This window comes from Babylonia areolata, chromosome 26 (genome assembly GCF_041734735.1).
Source record: "Babylonia areolata isolate BAREFJ2019XMU chromosome 26, ASM4173473v1, whole genome shotgun sequence".
NCBI lineage: Eukaryota > Metazoa > Mollusca > Gastropoda > Neogastropoda > Buccinidae > Babylonia > Babylonia areolata.
In genome coordinates this window covers 13,873,878-13,890,204 of record NC_134901.1, presented here as the reverse complement: position 1 = coordinate 13,890,204, position 16,327 = coordinate 13,873,878, and the positions used below count along the sequence as shown (strand labels likewise).

The 16,327-nt window shown below is 39.9% G+C and overlaps 2 protein-coding genes across 3 annotated transcripts in view; one reads left to right on the top strand and one right to left on the bottom strand.

The window, feature by feature from the left end:
* LOC143300195 (uncharacterized) overlaps positions 1 to 5,485 on the top strand; it is a 167,252-nt gene extending 161,767 nt beyond the window's left edge. For both annotated transcript variants that reach the window (XM_076613757.1, XM_076613756.1), the window contains exon 16: positions 741 to 5,485. In XM_076613757.1, coding sequence (XP_076469872.1) covers positions 741 to 836 — 96 coding nt within the window. In that variant the 3' untranslated portion in view covers positions 837 to 5,485. The remainder of the gene's footprint in view (positions 1 to 740) is intronic.
* Positions 5,486 to 6,380: 895 nt separating this feature from the next.
* Positions 6,381 to 16,309, bottom strand: LOC143300360 (DNA replication complex GINS protein PSF2-like). Its single transcript, XM_076613969.1, has 5 exons — positions 16,134 to 16,309; positions 15,331 to 15,445; positions 13,703 to 13,802; positions 11,023 to 11,149; positions 6,381 to 9,653 (listed from the first exon to the last, which is right to left on the bottom strand). Exons 1-5 carry the CDS (start codon positions 16,221 to 16,223, stop codon positions 9,534 to 9,536), a joined length of 552 nt encoding a protein of 183 aa, XP_076470084.1. The 5' UTR covers positions 16,224 to 16,309; the 3' UTR covers positions 6,381 to 9,533.
* Positions 16,310 to 16,327: the final 18 nt, after the last annotated feature.

Sequence of the window (16,327 nt, the reverse complement as noted above, 5' to 3'; positions counted from 1 at the left end):
TATTTTTATGCCAAATTTGGTGTCAACTGACAAAGTATTTGCAGAGAAAATGTCAATGTTAAAGTTTACCACGGACACACAGACACACGGACACACACACACACACACACACACACACACACACAGACAACTGAACACCGGGTTAAAACATAGACTCACTTTGTTTACACAAGTGAGTCAAAAAAGGAAAATGTCAGCAGCAAGAGGGAGCTGTCAGGGTCAGCATCGTGAAGTTGTTTTCACTGTGGAAATTTGAAAGCATGCTGTATTGTATCAGCTGTCTTTCGTAGCTACAGTAATCTGCTAACTTTCTTTGATGTTGGGTAAAGTATGAAGGGCTGGTTCTTTTCAAATGATCTTTCCAAGCATTTCTGATCCAACAGTAACCTGTAGGAATTTTTTAGACCTATCCTGTCAAGACATCCAATCTGAAGAACTGATCACGCTTGTTGCAGTGTGTTTCCTTTGTATGCCTGTGTGAGCACGTTGAGTTGTGTTTATGTACCTCAGATTACATGTGAATTTGTGTTTTTTTGTGTGTGTTGCACTTAGTGACAGGTTGTTTGTGAAATGGTGGGAATATTTATAAATCATAGTGGCTGTAATGTTAGTGAACCTGCATTTGGTGCAGGGACTCTTTATTTTTCTTGTAGCTACACATCCAGTTCAGCTGGACGGACAGTTTGAGCACATAGTAAAGATGGGTGTTTGGATTACCTGTTGGTGTTACCTGTGGACAGGTGCTGAGAGAAGAACAGAGGCGGAAGGCAGCGCAGCGGGAACAGCTGGAGGAGACCATCGGCAGTCTGAAGAAATGCCTCTGCATTCCAAGATGATAGCGGTTCCCTGACACACCCTTTTGGAAACTCCCACCTCACAGGACCTGACTCCCATTTCCAAAGGACTGGCTTTCTGGACGCTTCTCTCCAAGAGCTTTGAGGAAGCTTGTGCTCAGCAAGACCTGGACATCCAAGGGAGGTTATTCATTCGGCTTGAGTTCCCAGGGCCCCATCGTCTGCACACCTGCCCACTGTGTGCCCACATGTAGTGTACAGGTGCTGCACTGACAGTGAACACTGCCATGGTGGGTCCTGGGGTCTGTCCTTTCTGTGACCTGTCCACTGCACAACAGGTGACTGTGTGAGGAAGTTTGCCAGATCTCATCAGACAGCATGCTGCAGGGGGGAGAGGTTGTCCAGGTGTTTGTGCTCTGTTGTCAGAGGGAAACTTCTTCGTGCTGTGCTGATAGATGCTGATTGTGTGTGTGTGAGGGTTGGGGGGGTGAGACACAGGAAGCTGGGGTTTTGTGCCGAAACTATCGGGGTAAGATAATTCATAAAATGTAAACAACTTAAAACAAAAAGTTGTTTTGGGGTTGTTGTTTTTTTACATTTGTATTTTTGGTAGCTGAAATTGTTAACTTGAAGGGATTTGTGTGGGACGTGCTATTACTGTTCTCAGCAGCTTAGTAATGAATGTGTGAATCAGCCGTCTCATTGAATGGAGTTCTTCATGAAGCTTGTTAAACAGATAACTTACTTAAGGCAGTGAGGGCATTTTTGTTGTTGTCGTCGAGTGGCAGAAAGACAAAAGAGCCATTAACCAGAGCCACTTTGAACAAAGCAAGGATCTCTTGGAAAAAATATCTCCACGCAAACACTGATCAAAAACAGCTATGAAGAAAGGGGCATCACTTCGTATCAGCTTGCTCAAATTTCTTCCCTGTGGATGGACTATTTATTGTGAGGAGCAAGGTGAACCCTGTGCCTGTGAGGGAGGTGCAGGGCTTTGTGGCGAGAATGGACTCACCACTTGTGGGGACGCAGTGTTTCTGTCATCTGTCTGGAGAAGGATGGCTGTACCGACACAGAACGTGTCACCCTGGGCAAACTTTGGGTCGACCAGGCGCGAAACTTTTATACTAAAAACGTTCACACTATATGTATGTATATTCAGCACCTTTAAAAAAAAAAAAAAAAAAAATTCTGTGTTCACTGTTTGTTTTTTTTTATATAAAAATTATGTTTTGAAGCAGATTATCGTGCACATTTACCCCGCAACTGTTTAAAAGTGGATTTGGGATGTTGATGATGTCACCAACCTTTGCCTTCACCATTTCCGTTGATGTGTGTGGAACGTTTTCTGGCTGTGTACATGGAGGGACCTTTGTGTTGGTTGTTTTTTGTGTTTTTTTTTCCCCCTCTGGGGACATCCTCCACCATAATGTGACTGGCCTCTACCCCCCCCCCCCCCCCCCCCCTCCTCCCTGCTGTCGCCTACACACGTCCCAGATCCCACACTACAAGCGTGCACCCTATCTACATGTGCCTCAGGCGTCCATATATCGTGTTCGCACCCCTTGTTATGTGAATTGAGCTGTGTGCAGGTTTGTGGACTGTATGTATGTGTGTCCATTGTTGCAGGTGCATAGAATTAGAATGAATGATTGCATTCAGCTGAGTGTCGAAAATTATTTCTTAGCATTGTTATTTAGAAAGCCTCTTCCTCCTTTTAAAATGGCATGTTAGAAACGCTTCAGTTTGAAAGTTTTGTAAGAGTTCACCATAAATAAAAACCAAATAAACAGAAAACTTGGTGGTGAATGTGGAAATGTTTGAAACTTGGATGTGTTTATTAATGCTGGTGTTAAAGTGACAAAAAAATAAAGAAAATGAAAGTTAATGAGGTGCTTTTCTTTGTTTAAAAGTAATTGGTTGCTGTTAATTAAAAAGATGTACAGTGTTGTTTTAAAATCAACTTCATTAATGTATTTTTGCTAAAAAAACAACAACAAAGTGTTCATGGAATGTTAGCATAATATTACATGTGATGAAAAGTGCCGGAGATTTTCTGCATTTATTTCATGTTTGTCAGAAGGAAAACATTGTCTAAAACTAGTGAGCATAAGAAAAGGCAAACATTGCCTCTGTAGGTAGAACAAAATTGCAATAAAGATTAACTTCAGAAAGTGAAATAAAAAGTGAATTTGATTGCTTTCAGTTTCTTATTTACTGATTGATATATGTCAATTATTTGTCAGTTTGTAAGTCAAAATGGTTAAATAGACTGTGCGATAAACTGGGTTGGAACCTGGGTCAGTTAAATTGAAGTTGATGGTAACCCCCGAAAACGGAGTGTGGCTGCCTATATGGCGGGGTATAAACGGTCATACACGTAAAAGCCCACTCTTGTTCATACTAGTGAATGTGGGAGTTGCAACTAGAACAAGGAAGAAGTTGATGGTAGATAAATTTAGCTGATCCCCCCCGCCTTGGTCTGAGGTCTTAGTGCTTTCAGTTTCACTTTCAGGTGGCCAGGAGTGAGGCATGTGACAGAGGTTGCTGCACTTCGGTCACACCATGTCCCCAGAAAGATCAGTCTGTTTATTTCACACACAAATCTGTTGGAAATTTGTTCAAAACATAGTAGAAGGCCTTGAAAAAAAAAAAATCTTTAAAGAAAGGAAGAAAAAGGTCTGGCCTGCTTACACTGTGGCCCTTCATGCCCTGCTCTTGTGCATTCACTGTTCCAAATTCCCCTCTATATGTCTATAAAGGATCTATGGCTCAAGTCATCAGCTCCACAGGTAATCAGAAGGGGTTGTTGAATGGTAGGCTGACATGTGTCTGCTATTTGTACAGGAGGCAGTATTCTGTATATTGCAGATTTCTGTATTGGCATTTTGGCAGTTTTAATGATTGTTTGTTTGTATGGTTTTTTAAACTTCAATTTGCTTTATTTTGTTTTGTTTTTTTTGGTAAAAACTCGTACTTTGTTAAGATTCAGTGCAGCAGTTGATTTTCCTGTGTCTGGAAAATGCAATTCATTTCCAGTGAAATTGCACAAGAAAACCAGCAGTAGCATCATAAATAAGTGGAGTAATTAATGTTAGCATTTGGGCAGGCAGGGGGGATTCAGACTCCCAGCAGGATAATGTATTTCCTGAAACTTCAGTGTTATTGAGGTAGACATCCTGTTGTGCAAATGGACTGCACATGTAAAGGGTTTAGAGCGTGGTCTCTGTATTTGTATTTCTTTTTATCATAACAGATTTCTCAGTCCAAAAGAAGCACAATACAAGCATCAATAAAAAAAAAGATACTAATGATAAAATCAGTTGCTCCCACCCATTTCTGGGGTCAGCATTTACTCGTCTGAAAAAGGAATGAAGCTAGTGAAGTCATCAGCGTGGAGTTTGTTGACATGTCTTTGGTCAGGTTCTGTCAGACTCCATACATTCAGTGACTTGTCTGCAGTGTGGAGGTCTTCTCTGAGAGATGGCCTGATGGCAACTACAGTGATGGCACCCTGTGTGCTGTTTGGACCTGACGAATCAAAGTTCCAGCCTGGGTGTGACTTTTTCCCTGCGTGGTCAGCTGGGCTATATCTTACTGGAAACAATGATCAGGAAATGGATGTGGATTTGTGAAGAAACACAGGAAATGATGTGACACAGAGGAGTGTGAAGGAGAAATGAGTTGAATGGAAAATGAATCACACAGATTGGCTGAATGAAATTCAGTGTTGGTGTACATTTCTTGTTACGATCAGTTATATGTACATTACCTGTATAGTTATAACTTGCAAGTAAGACCTACTACCAGTGCAGTTATGACTTGCAAGTGAGAGCTACTGTAACTGCAGAATGTTCAACTGTTTCTCAGCCCCCATCATTTCTTGATTAATGTTAATGAAGATAAACCGACGGTGACAGAACTGTTGTGTTGCAAATGTTGATATTCAAAATACTGTACATATTTAAATAGAAATGAATGAAGGTCAGAAGTATCAGTAAGAGATAAGTGATTTTAGTTAAATAAAAAAACAAAAAAACAACTGTATTGGTAGTTGAAACAGAGACTAGCTTCCCTGTGAGATAAATTTTCTGGAGATAAATGAAGCCTCTCTTACCTGCACTTGCACACTATGACTAACACTTGTGTCTTAACGATGACTTCAGATCCTTATTGATGGTTGTAAAACATGACCTGTCAGATGTTATAGTCCACCATGTGAGCTCCTTACTGTGCAGCACTTTTCGCTCAAGGCTTTTCATGTGCAATGATGTGCAGTTCATGATGCCATTTTTTTTTTCTCTAAGATGTGGTGTTGTGCTAAATGTGATGATGATGATCTTTTGTCATTCTGTTCCATGTTCCAAGAAAAAGGCATAGGTGTACTTTGCCCTCTTTGAGACTGCGATGATGTCACACTAGTCTCAAACCCTGTCCTCTTGCACATTGTCTTGTATTTCTGAGTTGATGGAGGCTTGTGGAAGTGAAGAAGAGTCAAAGACAGATTCAGCTTGTTAAAACCTTTCTATTTTAAAAAGAATGAAGAGAACTTCAGAAAGTTTTGTTGTTGTTTACCTTGTCAAGTAGTTAGCATGACGTGTATTTGTTGTTCACTTTTGGGTGTACATTTTATCTCCTTTTAAACATTTTCTCTCTCTTTTAAACGATGCAATAAATTATTGATGAAAGTATCTGGTTTGTGATTCACGTGTCATTGTCAAGACAGATGCATGAACAAATGCGCAACTGCTGCTTCCACCATGTGAGGTCAAAAAGAGTGTGTGCACTCTTAACATCATTCCTTTTCATTGCTGAGGACATTTTATATCTAAACTTGGCTGTCCTCTTGTTCTTATATGAAGCTGTTTGGATGTCAGTTGGTCTCCAAATGCTTCACTCAAATACAAATGCAAACAGTTTAAAGCATGGCATTCTAAACCAACAGGTCGGTCAACGACTGAGAAGGAAATGATTTTTGAATCACATTGCACATGCTTTTTCATGTTATCGGAGGAATAAATACAGGTTATAGAGGTCAACAACCACACCGAGTCATGAACAGAGCAGATATCTAGTCGTTCGGATGAGACGATAAACTGAGGTTTGCGTGCACTTGGCGTACTGAAAAAGAACCCACGACAACAAAACTGTTGTCCTCTGGCAAAATTCTGTAGAAGAAAGACTGTCTCATAAACTGACGGCTAAGTGCAAACAAGTTCATTGTGACTGTGTGTGGTCAGTTGTAAGCACCAGTGATAACTGAATGAATAGTACCTCATTGTGGATCTATACCAGTTTGCATTGTTTCAGTTACTTGAAGCGTCACATCCTGCTCACATTTTTTACAGTTGATTTCATTCAATTTGAAATCTCAAATCCACTTGGAAAAAATTTGGAATAAGTTGCTACCCTTGCAACTTGTGCAAGTGAAATACTTCAGAATGTCAGTGTTATGTTTTGAGATCAGAAGAGTGGATGAAAATTTATTTTTTGTTCAAATGAGCTTTTTTACAACATGGCAATACTTTCAATATCCCTTCCTCAGTCCACAACTTAAAGAGACCACTTTTCACACAGTCTAAAAACAGTTTCACAGCCGAAAGGAAAATATGCTGAACGAGTTGCTTCCCTTGTAATGGAGAGTTGCAAGGAGTAAAATAACATTTCAAAAATGTACAATGAAATGCTGGCCAGACTAAAGGTATTGCAGGCAGGTGGCAAACACAGCAAAGCACTGTGACTGTTCTTCTGCTCCTCCCAAGACAGGCTTATAATCATGTGCACATAACTTACAAATTTTTACAAACCTTCAAAACCCAATTGGACTAAATTTCCAAACTAAATATATTACTGCGGACTGTTTAAATTCTGTCCATATGTCGTTGAATTTGTGGCGACCTGGCGTTTGACTTAAATCATCCAATGACGATCCACATTCTCTTCTTTTCTTTCATTCGTGGGCTGCAACTCCCATGTTCACTTGTATATACATGAGTGGGCCTTTTTACGTGTATGACCGTTTTTACCCAGCCATGGAGGCAGCCATACTCCATTTTCAGGGGTGTGCATGCTGGGTATGTTCTTGTTTCCAAAACCCACCGAACGCTGACATGGATTACAGGATCTTTTAACATGCATATCTGATCTGCTTATGCATACACACGAAGGGGGTTCAGACACAAGCAGGTCTGCATATATGTTGACCTGGGAGATCAAAAAAATCTCCACCCTTTACCCACCAGACACCGTTAACAAGAGTTGAACCTGGGACGCTCAGATTGAAAGTCCGATGCTTTAACCACTCAGCTATTGCGCCCGTCGATCCACATTCATTATGAAGGTCAGACACAAACGTCTGGATGTTGTACCAGAAGAACATAACGAAAAATTATTTTGAGAATGATTTCACCTGAAAATGAAAGCACACTACTCTGAACATCAACATTCAAGAATCACGTCTGATTTCCAAATCAGGTTTTAACTTTTCTCATCCAAAGACATTTTAATGTTGTTGTTTTTAATGTGACACCCCCTTTTTGAAAAAAAAATTAACAAACCCAATTTATGTTTTTACAGACATTTAAGGCCTTAAAAAGGGTACCTCATTTTCTCCAAACCTTTCCAAACCATTAATGTCTGTATAGACCCATAAGAGAGAGCAACCAACAATTGCTTTGTAAAATCTCTAGTTAGAAAACATACATACAGCACCGTGTTTGTAAAGCCACTTGAAAAAGAAAAAAACTTACTTTATATGAAGCTGTGTGAACGAAAGTTGGTCTCCAAATGCTTCAGTCAAATAAAAATACAAAAAGTCTTAATCATGGCATTCTAAGCCAGCAAGTTGATCAACAACAAAATTTCAAAATGCAATGTTTAAGATGAGAAAGATCAGTTTAAAGCAAATTAAGGCCCCTAGCATTAATTACAGATTAATTTCCCTTTTTTTTACTATCTGCAGCAAAGACATGCAAAATAAATATAACTTCCATGCTTAGCACAAAAGAAGTTCCTGTTTGAACAAGAAATGATAAAAAAAAACTGCTCTTGCTGTTGTGTCAGAATATCAGATCAAAGTGCCAAGTTTAGAGAATAAAAAATATACAAATATAACAGTTAATTCAGTTTGCATACAATTTGGCTTCTTTTTAAAAAAAATTTTTGTGTCCATCCCAGAGGTGCAATATTGTTTAAACAAGATGACTGGAAAGAACTGAATTTTTCCTATTTTTATGCCAAATTTGGTGTCAACTGACAAAGTATTTGCAGAGAAAATGTTAAAGTTTACCACGGACACACAGACAACCGAACACCGTGTTAAAACATATACTCACTTTGTTTACACAAGTGAGTCAAAAAGGGTCAGACTCATAATCCCAACCCACCCACAAAATAACAAACAAAATAAGTTAGCTGAATAATATGAACAAAAAAATCAGAACATTTTCAAGCATCCTTCTATCCCCTAAAATGAGGCAAAAAAGACATTAGACTTCCTTTCTGGATACATGAATGAGAGAAAAGAGATGCTCATGTAACAATATCATCTGATAATGAATAGCTCATGATCATTAAGGCAATATTCTGATATAAATCAAACTTTAATCACCACCAAAATTAGAATCGGTACTCCACTCTTTTGCTAACACACAAACGCAGCTGTTTCTGTAACATTACCACATCATTACTGAACACACTTGGCAGTCCTGCTCATCTCTCTCTCTCTCTCTCTCTCTCTCTCTCACCAAAACCTCCATTCTTTCCTTTCACTTGCCCACACTCTTTAACAGATTCAGTCACCATTTCCGATATAAAGTCTGTACATATTCACAGCTGCAAAACAGTCCAGTAACAGTGTCGAAAAACATACAAATGAATGGCTTGTAGCACTCAATCAGAAGGCACTTTTAACCAGCAGGGCCTGAAGTGGCCACTTCTTCTTTGTTCGTGGGCTGCAACTCCCACATTCACTCGTAAATACACGAGTGGGTTTTTACGTGTATGACCGTTTTTACCCCGCCATGTAGGCAGCCATACTCCGCTTTCAGGGGTGAAGTGGCCACTGAAATGTGGCTGCAAACGATAACAGTGTTAAAGGTGTCGTTTTGATTATCATATTCCTAATAAATATTATGTCTATTTCTGATTCGCGTATCACCGAATTTGTGATTCCGGTTCACCTATTGCCAGTTTGCATACTTATCCAGTTGCTCTGTGTGTGTGTGAGTGAGAGAGAGAGAGAGAGAGAGAGTGTGTGTGTGTGTGTAAACCCTCACTTTACTCATTGCTGGCCCAATCTTAGTGTTGATGGTCTGATCTTTTTTTGGTAATTTTGAAACAGCAAACAAAGCTTTCTTTCGATTAAACTGAATTGTATGAAATTTGCTTAGCAGTCACTTCTATGGATGCATTTGTAATATTCATCCCTGTCTAAAGACCAGCTGAGAATCAAAAGTGTTTAAGAACCTGATTGTTGTATCTGTACATACGCAATTTTTAACACTAATCTATATCTTTACTATGTGTGTATGTGTGTGTGTGTGTGAGAGAGAGAGAGAGAGAGAGGATGAACAGGTGAAATAGGAATGGCGGGTAGGTGAAATGGAACATGGAGTCAAAACTCTCAATAGACCAGAATAGACAAACTGGGACATGGACCGTGTTAAATCATCAGTCACTCCCTCCCATACACACGTATGCAGTTCCAAAGAGTGTGTGGTCACGGGACAGAGGGGGTCTTCAGTCCTGAGAGGCAGCGACACTGGTGGTAAGGTTGGTCCTCAGCAGGTGCATGTGGTCCAGGGAACTGGTCAGGAAGGTTCGCACGTTGTTGATCTCCATCAGCGTCAGGTGGTTCAGCTGTCACACACGACATGCACCACACGACACGCACCACACCACACACACCACACGACATGCACCACACACACGTTTGGAAAATACACACCTCACAGGCTTAGAAAATCATGAACCCCCTCCACCTCCCATGTTTTATGATAAACAAAAAAATACACTTTCATGAAGTTTGCTTCAGGACACACCACATTTAGAAAATACACACCACACAGATTTAGAAAATCATGAACCCCTTCCACCCCATACTTGCCCACACCCCACACTCCCCCCACCCAGACGTGTTCAATTATGAAAAACAAAACTTTTCATGAAGTTTGCTTCAGAACACACTACATTTAGAAAATACAGACACATAGGTTTTAGAAAATCATGAACACCCCTCATGAAGTTTGCTCCAGAACACCTGCAATATACACCTGTTATGTTGAAAACTTTACAAAGATGCACTTTCTTTCTGAATTTAAATTTGCTGATACATGATAATGTATGCCTTGTTAATATGCAATTACGAAATGGCATGAGTGACAAAAACATCACAGGGATATACAGCACAAACCCTACCTTGGCATGAGTGACAATGACATCACAGGGATATACAGCACAAACCCTACCTTGGCATGAGTGACAATGACATCACAGGGACATACAGCACAAAGCCTACCTTGGCATGAGTGACTTCACTCTTGACAAAGACGTCACAGAGATATACAGCACAAATCCTACCTTGGCGTGAGTGGCTTCACTCTTGACAAAGACGTCACAGGGATATACAGCACAAACCCTACCTTGGTGTGAGTGGCTTCACTCTTGACAAAGACGTCACAGAGATATACAGCACAAACCCTACCTTGGCATGAGTGACAAAGATGTCACAGAGATATACAGCACAAACCCTACCTTGGCGTGAGTGGCTTCACTCTTGACAAAGACGTCACAGAGATATACAGCACAAACCCTACCTTGGCGTGAGTGGCTTCACTCTTGACAAAGACGTCACAGAGATATACAGCACAAACCCTACCTTGGTGTGAGTGGCTTCACTCTTGACAAAGACGTCACAGAGATATACAGCACAAACCCTACCTTGGTGTGAGTGGCTTCACTCTTGTCACAGAGATATACAGCACAAACCCTACCTTGGCATGAGTGACAAAGATGTCACAGAGATATACAGCACAAACCCTACCTTGGCGTGAGTGGCTTCACTCTTGACAAAGACGTCACAGAGATATACAGCACAAACCCTACCTTGGCGTGAGTGGCTTCACTCTTGACAAAGACGTCACAGAGATATACAGCACAAACCCTACCTTGGTGTGAGTGGCTTCACTCTTGACAAAAACGTCACAGAGATATACAGCACAAACCCTACCTTGGCGTGAGTGGCTTCACTCTTGACAAAGATGTCAATGCTGCTCCGGAGTTTGGCTGTCCTCACATCCCAGATGTCCTTGATCAGCGTTTTCACCTCATCTGCACGAGGGATGTCGTCTGTTGCACTGAACAAAGAAAGAAAATCAATGATTTTAGCCATGACAATGCCCTTTTCAAAAATCTTTTTAAAATATTATAAATAAATGAAATCTACAGTTCTAAGATAAAGTCAAAATAAAGCCAAGCCAATCTTGTGACATATTCTGCTTGAAAGTCTGATTTTTCTTTTCTTGAATTTGGCTTCTAAATCCTAGCATTTTCAGTCACTCTTATTCTGATATATGAAATAAGTCATTCTGAAAACAGCCTTGTTGGGTTTGGTATTCTGTCATCACCCAAGAGGCCATGATCAAGTTTTTAAAGTATCATTTCCCTTATCTTTGAGAGTGGTGGACTCAAATCTGCAGGTGGGTTTTTTGTTTTTTGTTGTTGTTTTTTAAAAATTTTTTTTTAATTTTTTTTTTCAATTTCTAACTGTAGCCCACTTCTCCATTCACTATACACTCACAGCTTCTGCTGGTCTCTGAAATGTATGCCTCAGATGCAGTAAACATAACCCCCCAAAACATTCATATATCAGCAGACAGTCACAGACCTCCAGATCATCAGCACTTTACATGTGTCTCCTTTCTTTAGGTTCCTTCCTGTTTCTAGGACTGTGGTGACAGTCACACTGCTCATTAAATTTCCAAACACCTGACAGAGCAACAAAAGTAATGTGTAATTGATAAAATGAAGCAATACTGTTGAAATGCTCACCACCATCTCAAAATGTTGATCTAGAGTTGAGAAAACCTCTACCCTTCGTACTACCACACTCAATCTGTTGGGTTTGAAACCAAGAGTTTGATGCTCAAACATACCACAACTATCACACTAGTCGTAGAGATTACAAAATCATACAACATAAGATACCAAATCAGCTTTTTCCACTGTGTAATGAAACAATGTCTGACACACAATATGCATTCATTTCAGTATTTCAGTCGACAACAACAACAAAAAGTTTCATGAACAAGAACAGGACACAGTTGTCATGACGACACAAGCATCTGATGCACAAGTCTTACTATTGCAGTAACAACTGTGTCACTTCCAGGTTATGTAACTTACCATTGCAGTAACAACTGTGTCACTTCCAGGTTATGTAACTTACCATTGCAGTAACAACTGTGTCACTTCCAGGTTATGTAACTTACCACTGCAGTAACAACTGTGTCACTTCCAGGTTATGTAACTTACCACTGCAGTAACAACTGTGTCACTTCCAGGTTATGTAACTTACCACTGCAGTAACAACTGTGACACTTCCAGGTTATGTAACTTACCACTGCAGTAACAACTGTGACACTTCCAGGTTATGTAACTTACCACTGCAGTAACAACTGTGACACTTCCAGGTTATGTAACTTACCATTGCAGTAACAACTGTGACACTTCCAGGTTATGTAACTTACCATTGCAGTAACAACTGTGTCACTTCCAGGTTATGTAACTTACCATTGCAGTAACAACTGTGACACTTCCAGGTTATGTAACTTACCACTGCAGTAACAACTGTGACACTTCCAGGTTATGTAACTTACCATTGCAGTAACAACTGTGACACTTCCAGGTTATGTAACTTACCACTGCAGTAACAACTGTGACACTTCCAGGTTATGTAACTTACCATTGCAGTAACAACTGTGACACTTCCAGGTTATGTAACTTACCACTGCAGTAACAACTGTGACACTTCCAGGTTATGTAACTTACCATTGCAGTAACAACTGTGACACTTCCAGGTTATGTAACTTACCACTGCAGTAACAACTGTGACACTTCCAGGTTATGTAACTTACCACTGCAGTAACAACTGTGTCACTTCCAGGTTATGTAACTTACCACTGCAGTAACAACTGTGACACTTCCAGGTTATGTAACTTACCACTGCAGTAACAACTGTGACACTTCCAGGTTATGTAACTTACCATTGCAGTAACAACTGTGACACTTCCAGGTTATGTAACTTACCATTGCAGTAACAACTGTGTCACTTCCAGGTTATGTAACTTACCATTGCAGTAACAACTGTGACACTTCCAGGTTATGTAACTTACCACTGCAGTAACAACTGTGACACTTCCAGGTTATGTAACTTACCACTGCAGTAACAACTGTGTCACTTCCAGGTTATGTAACTTACCATTGCAGTAACAACTGTGACACTTCCAGGTTATGTAACTTACCACTGCAGTAACAACTGTGTCACTTCCAGGTTATGTAACTTACCACTGCAGTAACAACTGTGACACTTCCAGGTTATGTAACTTACCACTGCAGTAACAACTGTGACACTTCCAGGTTATGTAACTTACCATTGCAGTAACAACTGTGACACTTCCAGGTTATGTAACTTACCACTGCAGTAACAACTGTGACACTTCCAGGTTATGTAACTTACCACTGCAGTAACAACTGTGACACTTCCAGGTTATGTAACTTACCACTGCAGTAACAACTGTGTCACTTCCAGGTTATGTAACTTACCACTGCAGTAACAACTGTGACACTTCCAGGTTATGTAACTTACCACTGCAGTAACAACTGTGACACTTCCAGGTTATGTAACTTACCATTGCAGTAACAACTGTGACACTTCCAGGTAGTGTCTGCTGGGCATGGCAGTGAAAAACTTGGATTCCATCTCTTCTTGCTTCTTCTCAGTCAATCGCTCTGTTGGACAGGAATATAAAGAATTATTTTCTGCATATATAAGATAATTATATTTATAAACAGCATTCCGCCGTGCACATATTTACGCATATAAATATGTCAGTGCATAAACTCACTAACACACACACAGTCAAACATGCATACACTGATAAACATACAAATACACAGTATAAACGCATGTTAGCATGCATGCCCACAAATACATATCAACCTACACACACACACTGACATACAAACTGGCACAACACCTGGTCCTAACTACTGGACTATCACTTTGCATTGATTCAAATTCAGTGAGATACATGCTCTTAAATCTCTAAATCAAAAATTGTGTCTTGAGAAGACAACTGAAATACAACACATGTTTTATGATACATCTTTTGTCAACCAAAGACATAGGTGTTACTTTCTGTTTCAGAGTTTTGTGCCTTCTCACCATGGGATTTTTTTCAAATCAGCAAGCAGATCGAGCTGCCAGAAAGGCAGTGCAGAATGCTGAAGGCTCAATCCTTCTCAGCATTCCACTATATCTACATGAGGGTTACAGGTGTAAAGAAAGTTTCCTGTGATCCACTTAGAAACAGACTAAAAGATTTAGACTGTCAATATTACTGCCACAGTATGAAGGCAGTTAAAACGAGCAGTCTCAAGGATTTCTTGAATGATTTATCTTCTTCAAGTCAAGACGAGTTAGTTTCATTTATTGATTTGTCGGAGAGCCCTTTAAACAAAATTTTTGCAAAAACATACAGTGTTTATGTGGACAAGAAGTCAGTGGTTATCAAGTGCTTGTCCACTACCCCAAACCAAGACGGTTGCTCAAAAACTCACTGACCAATATCCATCAGATATGCATTTGACCTCAGTAGGTATCTTTAATAATCATTTACTACTTTGTCAAATTTCTGAATGTTTGAACCAAAACCCTTTTGGTGTCTACCTTTGACTGATCATATCACTGTTATAACTAACATGTTTTCAACTATTGTAAGGATATTTAAAATAGTTCTACTTAATTCTCATTCAGTCCAAATTGTTGTCACTCTTCTTATTCATTTCTTTGTCTCTCTTTCTGTCATTTCCCTGTCTCTGTTCCATTATTTCCTCCAAATGTCCACCATCCTTTTCGTGTACATGCACACACATGAACACTTTATTGCTGTCAAATATCAAAGCGAAAAAAACGAAACTTAGGCAATATCCACAATTTTCCCCCTCAAGACGGAATGAGCGGTGTCTACAAAAAGGTGTGGACATCCACCCCACCAGTCACACAGAAAAGTGGTGGAGAAGAAACGTGGATATTGCCAACATCATATTCATCACACAACTGTGATTTCTCCAACTTGTCCAAGTGCATACAACAAAATGAATCAATACAAACTCAAACAAAGGCAAGTATTAAAAAATTCAAGTACATAAGTCCCCACTAACAAAGATGAAATTACTGGGGAAAAAAGAAAGAAGAAAAAAAAAGTTGGCTCCAAATACAGATTTGTAACTGAGCTCTTGACTAGTATGTACTGACCAACATCCATCCATTCGGGGGCCACAATCCTGCACTTCTGTCTTTGTTTTAGGCTGATTGCCATCCACAGCGGAACAGGTGTGGGCAAGCCAGGGCTAAATGGACCAAGATCACCCTGAAATATATGCGTTCAGACATTTCTTCCTTCTCTTATAATTTGTCCACCATACTGACATATTCATACCAAAACCGATTGAAACCATAACACTAATACTGTATTATGTCTTAAGCTAGCCACATCATTTTCAACACACCTATTCACAGAACACACATACACACACAGGGTGGTGCTGAAAGATGTAGTGAGGGGACAGAGAGAGAGAAAGGAGGGTGGGTAGAGAGAGGCATAGCAAAACCTCTTAGCTACAAACATATTTCATGTACTCAAAAGTCAAACATTTGTCACTATTCTAAAAACTTGCATGCGTGGTTATGAACATATTTTACACTATCAAAAGTCAAACATAACACACACACACACACACACACACACAGAGAGAGAGAGAGAGAGAGAGAGAGAGAGAGAGAGAGAGAGAGAGAGAGAGAGAGAGTCTCGACGATTTTACATAAATTTCAAAGTCAACACATTTTCTACGCATCCCAACAAATAATAACACGCCCTTGAAATAAGTGAAAGGACACCTTGGAAGGCAACGAATCCATATATCACAAATTAAAATGCTATCTATATGGGCTGTTATGAAGTCATCATGAGTTCATCTGTGGTCACACACTATACTGACCTCAGTGAAAGTTCAGTCTGTCAACTCGTTTCAGAGATGTTGGTCGCTCTGTCTACTTACCCCGATCATATAAATCTCCTCGAGTGTGAAATTGGGGACAATATTCACCATCTCCTTCTCTGCTAAAAATTCAACTTCTGCTGGATCCATCGCAATTTGGTATTTTTGTTTTGACCAAGAGACACAGTATCCTCACAAAGTTATCGTAACTCGCGGGAAATAGTTGAGCGACTGAGGTCAAGGCCGTTCCTTCC

Coding starts and splice junctions, on each gene's coding strand:
- LOC143300360 (XM_076613969.1), bottom strand. CDS start 16,223: ATGGATCCAGCAGAAGTTGAATTTTTAGCAGAGAAGGAGATGGTGAAT. Junction 15,446..16,133: donor AGGAGATTTATATGATCGGG/GTAAGTAGACAG, acceptor CATATATTTCAG/GGTGATCTTGGTCCATTTAG. Junction 11,150..13,702: donor TCACAGTTGTTACTGCAATG/GTAAGTTACATA, acceptor TTCTTTGTTCAG/TGCAACAGACGACATCCCTC.